The 12,375-nt window shown below is 47.6% G+C and overlaps 1 protein-coding gene across 1 annotated transcript; it reads left to right on the top strand.

Moving 5' to 3' along the window:
- The first annotated feature begins 1,502 nt into the window (after nt 1-1,502).
- Nucleotides 1,503-11,334, top strand: LOC130480923 (uncharacterized). The gene is made up of 7 exons (XM_056853546.1): nt 1,503-1,535; nt 1,678-1,824; nt 5,705-5,827; nt 7,663-7,773; nt 9,580-9,697; nt 10,588-10,655; nt 11,212-11,334. The coding sequence occupies exons 1-7, from the start codon at nt 1,503-1,505 to the stop codon at nt 11,332-11,334; spliced, it is 723 nt and encodes a 240-aa protein (XP_056709524.1).
- Nucleotides 11,335-12,375: the final 1,041 nt, after the last annotated feature.

Raw genomic sequence — 12,375 nt, 5'->3', positions numbered from 1 at the left:
AACAAATTCTTGAATAAACAAAAGTGTTTGGATTGAAAACCTTTCATACAGTCACAATAGGTTGGACTATTGGTGTACTTGGATATTAAGTTAAGCTTAATAAAATTTAAAACAAACTCTTTAATAATATACAAACTCTTTAATAATATATTATTGAACTCTTTTTAGCATATTAATTTGTTGCCAACATTATTTACATTTAAAAAAAAAATCTTGAAAATTGTGAATGCATAAGAATTATTTATGTAAGACAATCTACAGTATGAGATAATAATTTCATACTACACATTTTGAGTAAAACCCTATCTTTCATGTCACTCTTTCCAAAGGAGAGGAAAAAATATAGGATTTTTTTCAGTATTCCCCCAATTCCCCAATTTTTCTGTTGGAAACATTGAAAAGGAGGCCTAAAAAAAAATTGGGACTCCCCAATTTCCCCAGTTTTTTCTAGACTTTCCAATCTACTCCCAGAGAAAGTTTTGCCCTGTGCGAAAGAGATCCACGGCATCTAAAATACTGTCATGTTTCATCTTCCTCAATTTGATGCCCAAGAAACTAGTCAAGATACTTTTTGTTTCTTAGATGATAAAATTATCCCTTATACTTAGGGGAAACTGTTCCCTTTTTCTAGGGTCCTCCAATCGATACCGCTCATGGAGATTCTGCATTGTGTATATTTAAGAAGAAGAAGAGTTGGTTTTTATATGCCCGACTTTCTCTACCACTTAAGGAAGAATGAAACTGGCTTACAATCACCTTCCCTTCCCCTCCCCACAACAGACATCCTGTGAGGTCGGTGGGGCTGAGAGAGCTGTGACTAGCCCAAGGTCACCCAGCTGGCTTAATGTGGAGGAGCAGGGAAACAAATCCTGTTCACCAGATTAGCCTCTGCCGCTCATGTGGAGGAGTGGGGGATCAAACCTGGTGCCCAGATCAGAGTCCACCGCTCTTAACCACTACACCATGCTGGCTCTCCATGTGCGATTATCTAATTGCTGGGGAGACCCAGATTCAAATCTACCTCTCCCCCCCCCCGCCAGCTATGAAGCATAAAGGGTCACCGGGGACGGGCATATTATCTCGGCCAGACCTACATCACACAAGTAGGTTTGCCAACCTCCAGGTGGGGCCTGGAGATCTCCCAGCATTGCCGCTGATCTCCAGACTACAGAGATCAGATCCCCTGGAGAAAATGGCTCCTTTTAGAGGATGGGCTCTATAGCTTGGTACACCACTGATCCCCCACTAAACTGCACTGTACACCACTGAGCTCACCCCTAAACTGCGCTGTCCCAAAAGGCAAGAAAAAGTCCTGATTATGTCGAAATGACAGCTACTCAGTCTTGGAGAAGGCCCACTGTCGTTCAAATCATTGTTGTGGACATGAGTCTGCTCAGGATGGGAATGTTTACTAGGTTTTTGTCCCGGGTGTGATTAATGAATTCGGTCACAATGATGCAGAGAAGGTGAATTACAAAGATACAAGGCCAGAGCAGGTAATCATGCCAAGACACAACAAGCAACCTCCTTTGCGGGTAGGTGTTTTGAGCTTCCATTATTTGAGCCATGGGTTTCTTGGGGTGGACTAATGTTTGGGAATTAGTGGCCGAGACCAGGAGCAGCTCTCTGGACTTTGTGGCAACTGGACTCTCCCCCTTGCCCCCAATTTCCCCACAGACCCTCCATTCTGGCCTCGAGCAGATGGATCCTCCGGCTACCAGCCGCAAGCTGGTGATCATGACGGTGGGGGCGGTGTCGGCTCTGGCCATCAGCGTGGTGGGGGTCCTCGTGGCCACGTACCTCGGACGGGCTGCGTGCATGCCGGTAAGCGGGGGGGTGGGGGTTGTCGTTGCTTCCTTCCTCTAGGAGGGGGCCGATGTGACAGGTGAGCAGGACGCTGGCTGGAGACGATGACCGGTTTGCACGGACGACGTTTCCGGAAACGCCACGGTGCTTGTTCAGAGCTCGGTATTGAATGAGAGAAGGAAACCCTCGAAAAATGAGGGTGAGGAGACGGAAATTATGGGCTGGATGCCGCAGCTTCATTCTGCTACTGGTGGTGGTTTCCTCCAGCGCAAGGAGCCCGAGAGGAAGGCTCCTGCTGCCAAAGGGAAGCGCCGCTGTTAGTGGCGCTGATCTGCCCATTGTGCACACACCTGCACCCACCGCATGGCAGACACCAACTCCCTCTGGAAAGGTCCAGAAAATGTAGTCCAGGGTTCCGCAACATGGTGCCTGTGGGTATCATGGTGCCAGTGTGGTGCCTGAGTAATCACACCTGCATCACTGTGCAGACATACACGCAAGCTACACGCATGAGCTGCTTACAAGCAAAACCACAGACGCCGCTTCCCAGTGGCACCCCCTTTCCTTTAGCACCAAGCACGTAGGCACACACACACACTCCAAAGGCTGGAAACCTTCCTCTCGCATCAGGGAAGGCTCCAGCAGCCTCCCTGCCACCTATTCCTCCCCTTCAGCTACTTTCGCTTCATCCTGCAAAGGGACCCTCTGAACTGCTCAATAAGATAGGCTCCATTCATTAATGCAGCAAGGCTCACGCAGGCGCTGTAGAAACTAATGACGTGGCGTTGACAAGCCAACATCGGATGTTCAGGAAAAAGTATCTTCTCCTGTTGGAATGTGAAAAGTCTATATAATGTTTTGCTGTGGCTCCGCCTCGGTGTGAGACTGGATCTTAGTCCCCGTTGGCTTCAGATCCTGCTTTCACCCAGCTATGGTGTATTGATCAATGAAACTGGGTGTAAGCTCAAACCAACTTCCTTGCCCTCATTGCTCTCATTAGACTCTACGACAATGGGGGGGGGAGCACATCACCAGCCAACACCTTTCCTGGGGCCTGCCAAGTATTTTTAGAAAGTGGGCAGGGCCAGGTGGGGCTTTTGCCCAGCTGGGCTTCTAAATAGCCACTGGAGATTTGTTAGGGTTGCCAACTTCCAGGTGGTGGCAGGAGATCTCCTGCTATTACAACTGACCTCCAGCCTACAGAGATCAGTTCAGCTGGAGAAAATGGCTTCTTTGGCAATTGGACTCTATGGCATTCAAGTCCCTCCCCTCCCCAAACCCCGCCCTCCCCAGGCTCCGCCCCAAAATCCTCCCACCAGTGGCGTAGAGTGACCTGGCAACCCTACATTTTGTGGCTGGTTCTGCCCCCAGGGGCATCCTTTTTGTGGCTGCACCCAAGATGTGGGATCCGAATTCACAAGGGGTCCACAGGCTCAAAAAGATTGGGGGGGGGACCCCATGATGTAGACCATCTGAACAGCTAGCAAACGACAGTCCTCCCTACAAGTGATTTCAGAGAACCAAGAGGAGATAGGGTTGCCAACCTCCAGGTGGAGGCTGGAGATCTCCTGGGATTACAACTGAACTCCAGGTGACAGAGATCAGTTCCCCTGGAGATAGGGTTGCCAACTCCAGGTACTGGAGCAAAAAAGGCACGTTTACTATAAAAGTCAAGCTGAGAGAAAGTATAGTAAGGGCTCTATAAATGACATACAAACTCTTATTCTATAAGCCAGTGAATTTAGTGACAAAAGTGAAAAAATTACATACAATCTAATAAAGGAAACTTATGAAAATAACTATGAGTACATGTGAGGCAATACAATACAATACAAAAATACAAAAAAATATATATATTTTGGCTTATCTCATTCAATGACTTATTAGTCTCTTAGAATTTTTTGTTTCCATCTTAAAGGAGCTTTGACTCCAATTGAAAGGAGAGCTGATGAAGCTGCCCACGGGGTAGTGAAAACGCAAAGCATCCGGACGGCGTTCCTCTCCACCTATCGTCCATCATCTTTCTCCCGGTTCCTGAGGGAACAATAAGCATATGAACTGTACAAAAATTCTAAGAGACTAATAAGTCATTGAATGAGATAAGCCAATATATATATATATATATTTGTATTTTTGTATTGCATTGTATTGCCTCACATATACTCATAGTTATTTTCATAAGTTTCCTTTATTAGATTGTATGTAATTTTTTCACTTTTGTCACTAAATTCACTGGCTTATAGAATAAGAGTTTGTATGTCATTTATAGAGCCCTTACTATACTTTCTCTCAGCTCAACCTCCAGGTACTAGCTGTAATAGCTCCTGCTATTACAACTGATCTCATACATATATATATATATATATATATATATATATATATATATATATATATATATATATATATATATATATATATATATATATATTCAAACAAAATAAAACAAACAACAACAAAAGTATAACAGTTTAGAAAACTACATAATAAGAATGATATATATATATAAAATAAAAAAACCCAAAATACAATCATTACATTCTTATTATATTTATCTTACCCATTTTATTCCCCCCACCCTCCACCAGTGTGCCCTTAATCCCTCCCACCACCATGTTGAACTTCCGGAGAAGTGTCTAAACAGTTTATTAATACATTATTTTAGCATTAATCTGAATTATCAAAAATTGAATCTACAACTCGTTCACTATATTAATAAAATTCATTTTTGCCAGCTTATCCCAGTATGCGAAGGCTTTTGACCACATAGTTTTAAATTCTTCCACATCTTTCCCATGTAGGGAATCTGTTAATTTAGCCATCTGCATATAAAACCATAATTTTTCTCTCCAGTCCTTAATTAGAGGTCTATTTACTAGCTTCCAGGATTTCGCAATAATAATCCTTGCTGCTGCAAAACATTTTTGACATATGACTCTATCATTCCTATTCAAATTATCTCTAGGGATTCCTAATAAATAAAAAGCTGGATCTATATTTATTTTAGTATTAATCTAGTTATTACTCTCCCTTACTCCCTTTCTCCAAAACTTTTTAATTTTTTTACAAACCCACCAGGCATTCCACATTTCCAGAACAAATCAGAATTTCCCCCTTTAAATTTACTAACCATCTCTGGGGTAATATACCATCTATAAAATGTCTTATATAAATTCTCTCTTATTTCATTGGTGATTGTGAATTTAAATTCTATTTTCCATAATCTTTCCCAAACCTCAAGATTAATATTATACCCCAAATCTCTCATCCATTTTATCATAACTGGTTTTATCCTCTCTTGCTCTAAATTTGTTTCAATAATAAATTTATACATCTTTGCTATCTGACCTTTGTTTCCCATATTTAATATTAATTCCAATTTAGATTCATTTCTATTAAATCCTATTAATTTATCTTTATTAAATATATCCTTTAATTTATAATACATAAACCAATCTCCAATCTTGAGTTCTTCTCTTGTTTTAAGAGTCCAAGTGTCACCACAATACTCAATAATATCCCTATAATTACCTATATCCAGATTAAGCTGTGTTCCCCTTTTCATAAATGCTTCTATAGGATTAATCCACCCTGGTGTTTTAACTGCTATTACAACTGATCTCCAGCTGATAGAGGTCAGTTCCCTTGGAGAAAATGGCTGCTTTGGCCATTGGACTCTATGGCATTGACGTCCCTCCCCTCCCCAAACCCCGCCCTCCTCAGGCTCCACCCCCAAACGTCCCGCAGGTGGGGAAGAGGGACCTGGCAACCCTACCCTGACTTCCGCAGCAGAACTGCCCGTTAGGGGGGCTCAAGGCAGCCTCCGCCCTGGCAGATTGGTCGGCATTGCCCCCTCATTTGACTCTGTCTCTCTCTCTCTCTCCCCTATGCCCTGCTCCAGAGAGACGCCTACGGCTACCTGCCCCCACAGGTGAACGTCCAGAACGAAGCCTCCCTGCTCCTGGCTCTCAGCGAACTGGGCGAACAGGGCGTGGCCCCGGGGGTCACCTGCGACCTGAGAAACGTGAGTGGAGGCACCGCTGGGCGAAGGAGCCCAGTGCCTGCAATTAGGGGGTGGGAATCTCCTTTAAAGTCTCCATAGTGCCGTAGAGTTCATTGGGCAACGCTAGGCTAGATGTATGGGCTACGGGGCCTTGGAGAAGATGGATTTGTCAGTGGGTGGGGGTTTCAAAGGGGGGGGGGAAACCACGACTGCAGTGGCATTTTTAGTCACTCCCAAGGCACTTTAGATCAGATATTCAGAAAGTGCGCAATGCAACTTGTCGCTCTGCACGTTGCCCGGTGGCCCCTGTGGCTTCATCCACAGTGCACTAGTGCAGTAGAGGTAGTTGCACAACACTGGAGTGCTCTCTCAGTTTACTTGTTTTCTGACCAGATGGTATTACAGGTTTTATTTCACCCAAAATGCTTCCAACAGCATCCTAGTTAAAGAATTACCAAGTCTGATAGGGAGCCAGTAAAAGCAAAGGAGAGAGGCAGAAGATATTGGGGTGGGGCCTGCAGAGCTGTTGCCCACCTCCAGGTGGGGCCTGGAGATGCCCCACTATTATAGCAGATCACCAGGTGACAGAGATCGGCTCTCCTGGAGAAAATGGCTGCTTTGGAGGCTGGGCTCTATGGCATTATACCCTGCTGAGGTCTCTCCCCAAACCCTGACTTCCCCAGGCCCCACCCCACAAATCTCCAGAAATTTCCCATCCCGGAGGTGGCAGCCAGTGTGGTATATTGGTTAAGAGTGGTGGTTTGGAGCGGTGGACTCTGATCTGGAGAACCGGGTTTGATTCCCCACTCCTCCGCATGAGCTGCGGAGGCTAATCTGGCGAACTGGATTTGTTTCCCCACTCCTCCACACGAAGCCAGCTGGGTGACCTTGGGCTAGTCACAGCTCTCTTAGCCCCACCTACTGTTGTGCCTAACACGTTACCCCACGTAGATCTGATCAAGGATAACGCCTTGGAGATCAGGAATTAACTTTCACAGCTTATGCTATTTAATGGTACCAGTTTAACAGTACAAGCTGGGATCAAGTTTCTCCAGCCGAAAGCAAGAGAAAGGATCACACTGCAGTTCAGCATTGATCAACTTTTATACACTTCTAACAATTGTCTTCAATAAGGACACATTTCTAATTTTCCCATGGTGTCATTCTTGGCTATTGAAATCAGCAACTCAGCAACTTTGGCAGCGAGCGATTCTCTAATTGCGCATGTGTTAGGTCCGAACAGAGAGTCCCCTCGCCGGGAACATCGGAGTCCCTTTAACTAGATAATGTGTTAAATGCCGGCAGCTGTTACTTGTTGCAGTTAGAGGAATGTACGTGCTTATGCAGACTAAGTGAAAGGAAAGGAAGATGAAAAGAGAAGGGAGGTAGTTCTTGACACGCATTTATCTACACGAGTGTCACGTCTAAAAGGAGGATTCCTGCACCTGTTTATGTACACAGGGGCAGTTTATAGTGCCACAGGTAAAAGACCTTTATTGGGAGCACTTCACTACCTTACAGGGTGTCTGTTGTGGGGAGGGGAAAGGAAGGCGACTGTAAGCCGGTTTGAGTCTCCCTTAAGTGGTAGAGAAAGTCGGCATATAAAAACCAACTCTTCTTCTTCTTCTGTGTACAAAGCACCTTCCTCTGACTCAAGAGGTCTCTTGCATCAGAGAAATGCTGCTTGTGTTGTGTGGGAGCCAACCAGACATCACGTATTGATTAATTCTGTTCCTGATTATTCGGGGTGGGAAGGGAGGTGCAGGCCAGGACCCGAGAGATTCGGAAGCCGGCCTGCAGTCCATCTACTCAAAGCGAGCCGCCCACCTCTCCTCTTTCTTCATTACTTTTTCCAGCACCTGATGGTGTATCACGGCCAACCCGAAGGCTGCGTGGCCCGGAAAATGGAAGCCTCCGAACCGCTGCCGTCTTGCCAGGATCTGGAGGGTTACTTCCAAGCGGTGCTGGTAAGGGTCAGCAGCGGTCCTGGGTGCAGCCAGAGGCAAAGCAAAAGAATCTTTGCATTTGCCCCGTCGTCATAATTCAGAGGAGCAGATTTCCTTGTCTTGAAAGCCTCCAAGATTCTGCATGGACCGTTTGCAAACTGAGAAAACAAAAAGCCGCAGGGGCTCTCTCGCAAATCCTTTAGATGGGAATGATAACCGTTCAGTCACTTCATTTTAACAGGGGAACCAGACGGGGCGTTCTATTGATTCTGCCCCCCCCACCTATCCTTAGAACCAATTCGGGTCAGTGTTTTTCTCATAACATAAAAACACAATTGCATTTCCAATAGGGTTGCCAACCTCCAGGTGGTGGCTGGAGATCTCCCGCTATTACAACTGATCTCCAGCCGACAGAGATCAGTTCCCCGGGAGAAAATGGCCGCTTTGGCAATTGGACTCTTTGGCATTGAAGCCCCTCCCTAAACCCCGCCCTCCTCAGGCTCCACCCCCCAAATACCCAGGTATTTCCCAACCCAGAGCTGGCAACCCTAACTTCCAAACTATCTGTGCGGGTATGCAAAGCGCTGTTTCTTCAAGCGGCTGTCCCTAGGAACGTTCAGTCTCTTCTTTACTTTCCAGCCTCATCTATTACTTCTTGTTCTTTCCCATAATTCCCTACAGCTGGTCAGAGCATCCATGAATTAGTTGTTAACGATCAGGCCTTGGCCAGCAGGTAGATCAGGGACTGCTTTGCATTTTATAGCCAAAGCCATTAATAAGGACATAAGAATACAAGGCAGGCCATGGCAAACCACCTCTGAATATCTCTTGCCTTGAAAACCCCGCCAGAGGTCGCAATAAGTCATCTGTAACTTGACTGGGGTGGGGGTGGCGCGGGGGGAGAGGAGGAAGAAGAAAAGCCCTGCTGGATCAGGCCCAAGACCCATCTAGTCAGGCATTTGGTTCACATAGGTCATTTATGCGTGGGTACTTTTACTCACGTTTGCCCCGATCTGTCTCTGTTGTTCCTTGGAGTTATGCATGAGTTTTCCCTCCATTAGAGATGACCTCGCTGCCAGCCCTCGCAATGTCCGGCCCTTCCCGTTCCTCTGTTAACCCGACTCTTCCATCTTCCCTGAGCTCAGCCCAAGTGAAATCCCCATGCAGAAGGCAAAGTGCGGGCCCACAAGCTTGGTTTCACTCGCAGCCAATTACAAAGCAGCATGTCCAGAGGCGGGGATTGAAATGCTTCCTGGGAGCTCTTTCTGAGCAGAAGAAAGGCCTTTTAAAACTGGGGCTTGGATTTCTCCCACCACCCCTGTTCAGATTGCTCCGTTTTTTGTTTTTTTTGTTCTTAAAATGCTTTTTTTCTGCAGTTGGGTTGGGGGGGATTTTCTCTCACCGTAAACTCTACAAAGTAAGCCAATTACAAAGCAGCACTTAAAGGGGCAGGGACTTGATTTGAGCTTGGTGAGAGCTTGGTGCAGATGCCCAACTGGAAAGTGTGGGTCCAGCCAGCAATGAACCTCAGGTAAAACTTCCCATGCATAAATGACCTCAATCTAAGGAATCCTCATGTGTGTTCAAACAGCTTAATTCCAACAAATGGCAGGAAGAGCTGCCCCCCCCCCCCAGCCGCAGTGGTACCGGACGGGAGGGCATATGTGGCTCAGCTGATGGGATTGCAATCAGACCATTTCTCTCTCTCCCCCCCCATTTTCCAAACCCATCAGCCTGCCCTGTGTGAAAGAGGCAGCCAGAGTGGTTAATATAAGCGAACCAGCCAAAGGGCATTCTGCTGAAACGTGTTTCTCCTCCCTGTTGCAGAGAAATGCCACGCTGGGCATTACCACAGAGGTGCAGCTGGTGGGCACCGGCTCGCTCGGCAGCCTGACCACCCTCCTGTGCAGCAACAAGCCCACGTACCTGGTCAACAGCTCTGCACGTAAGTGAGAGGAGTCTGTGGCGCAGCTGCAGTCCTGGCGAAGGGCTGGCACTGGAGACTTTTGGGTGGCTGGCTGAGAGGCGGCCAGTTCTCACTCCCTTCCTCTTCCCTGGGACAATGTGGGGGAGGGGCCGTGGCTCAGTGGTAGACCCTCTGCTTGGCATGCAGAAGGTCCCAGGTTCAATCCCCTGCGTCTCCAGTTAAAGGGACCAGGCAAGTAGGTGATGGGAAAAGACCTCTGCCTGAGACCCTGGAGAGCCCCTGCCTCTCTGAGCAGACAGTACTGACTTCGATGGACCCAGGGTCTGATTCGGTATAAGGCAGCTTTACGTGTAAAATTCTTGCTTTGGAAGGGGCCAGAAGCCCCCCCACCCCACCCCCCAAGCCCAGCGATGCCTTGCCCTGCACCGATCCAACGACATCTGCAACGTTTGGGCCCATCGCCAGGTTTTAAATTCACAAAGCCAGAGCAGAGGCCAAGGGTCTTGCTGCAGTTCAGTGCTGGGCTCTCCCATTGTGATCGGGCTCAGTAGCTTCTGCCTGCCTGCTTAAATTAATCAGATATTAAAATGTGGAATTTTGAGGGGGGCCCTTGAAGACTATCCAGTATGTCCTGGCCTAGCCTTTCATGAACTAAAGAACCCACTTTCCCCCAGTTGCACAGAGCAGCGTATGAATGTACAGATAGATGCGAGGGCATTCTAAGAGGGTGGAAGTGCTCGGACTCAGTCATAGTGGGCCTGGGGCTTATTTCAGGGCACATCCAAACCATAAAGGCTGAAGAGAACTTTTTTTTTTGTGGCAAGGAAGGTTCTTGGCTGGGGAGGCCCAGAGAAGTAGGGGGCCTTTGGGCAAGTGCAACCCAACAGCCGGGGTGCTTCTCCCCACAGAAAATGTTTTGCACCCTCTGTGCCACCCATTCAGTGGGGAACGAGACGTGTCGGCAGGCGAGCATCAGGCAAAGCAGCCATTTGTTGTAAGCTGCCCTGAGCCTGTCTCTGGCTGGGGAAGGGTGGGGTATAAATCTAATAAAAATAAAATAAAATTGCTAGTCTTTAAGCGGGGCAAGACCCTCTCCTGTTGGCTTCAACAGACAACCATCCCTGCTAAAGTTCGGCAGTGCAGATGGCACAGAACTTCCCTACTGGGGTAAAACATTGATTCTGGCTTAAGTTGCTGTGGTACAGTCACACCCCAGCACTTCCCTGCAGATCTAAGCATTGACCTTGGCTCGAGCAGATGGGGTAGTCACACCCCGGCACTTCCCTGCAGATCTAAGCACCGACCTTGGCTTGAGCAGATGTGGTACAGCCACACCCTGGCACTTCCCTGCAGATCTAAGCCCTGACCCTGGCTCTAGCAGATGTGGTACAGTCACACCCCAGTTTTCTCCATTAATTGGGACATGTGCCCTCTTTCTGGGAGAAGATTGCTGCAGCACCCTCCAAAGGTGGCAGTTTTACCCACACAAGCCGGTTTTACTGTAAACCGATTTTCATCTTGTTTCTCTGTAGCGTCTCCAAGGCCTGCTTAAAAGAGCCATGAAGACCACCAAGCAGACACCCGTGCCGACACACCGTTCACGAAACCGCAGCTCTCGCCCTGGGGGTCTGCCTGTTCTCGGGAGCAACAGCTGACAATCCTTAGAAGGAAGAGGCTGAGACGCCATTTCTCTGCAGGGCAGATGTGGGAGGGGCTCTCTTCCACCCCCCACCCCCTGGCTTTGTATAACCAGATTGGTAGCAATAAAAGTGAGTGCGTGTGGCCATTTTTGTCTTCTGGGTACATGAAGAGGATCAATTTGGGAAGACTGATTCCTCCCTTGCCAAAGTGGGGCAGCTAGCTTTGCTGCAATTCTATAAGAGCAGAGAGAGTGCATTTGACAAATTCAACTGCTGCAGAATCTGCATTTTGGGGGGTAGCTTTTAAAATGCAGGTTTCTATTCCTCATAACTGCAAACCCATGCCCACCCCCACATTATTGGCAGTTCCAGCAGCCTCCTGTGTAACATTTCTACAGGTCAGCCTTTTAGTTCCCTACAGAGCTGTGGACCCACCTTCCCCCAGCTAACAAAGCCAGAATGAATCGGGCAGAACAAGAAAGCAGAGGCGTATCTGCAAAATTAATGTACCGTGGGGGGGGGGGGTTGGATCCCACAGAGACATTCCACTAACGGGACAAGGAATCTTGTGGGAGAGCCGGTGTGATGTATTAGTGAAGAGCAGTGGACTCTAATCCGGAGAACCGGGTTTGATTCCCTGCTCCTCCACATGAGCGGCGGAGGCTAATCTGGACAACTGGGTTGGTTTCCCCACTCCTCCACATGGAGCCTGCTGGGTGACCTTGGGCCAGTCACAGCTCTCTCCGAACTCTGTCAGCCTCACCTACATCGGAAGGTGCCTGTTTGGGGGGGAGGAGAAGGAAAGGCGATTGTAAGCCAGTTTGAGTCTCCTTAAAAGGTAGAGAATACTGGGGTATAAAAACCAACTCTTCATATTTCCTTGAAATAAGCTCCAGGGGGGAAAGCTGCTTGTACTCGGGGGGAGTCGTGTTAGCAGGACATACCTGGAGGATTCACTGTATATCCCCTCATGGCACAGCACTTAAGTTTGTTACAGCGGGACCATTGGAAACAGCATACACTCTGTACATGTTCCACAAAAGATTTTGCTCAGAA

Source organism: Euleptes europaea, chromosome 7 (genome assembly GCF_029931775.1).
Source record: "Euleptes europaea isolate rEulEur1 chromosome 7, rEulEur1.hap1, whole genome shotgun sequence".
Taxonomy (NCBI): domain Eukaryota; kingdom Metazoa; phylum Chordata; class Lepidosauria; order Squamata; family Sphaerodactylidae; genus Euleptes; species Euleptes europaea.
The sequence above is the reverse complement of the archived record's forward strand: the minus strand, read 5'-3'. Positions and strand labels throughout refer to the sequence as shown.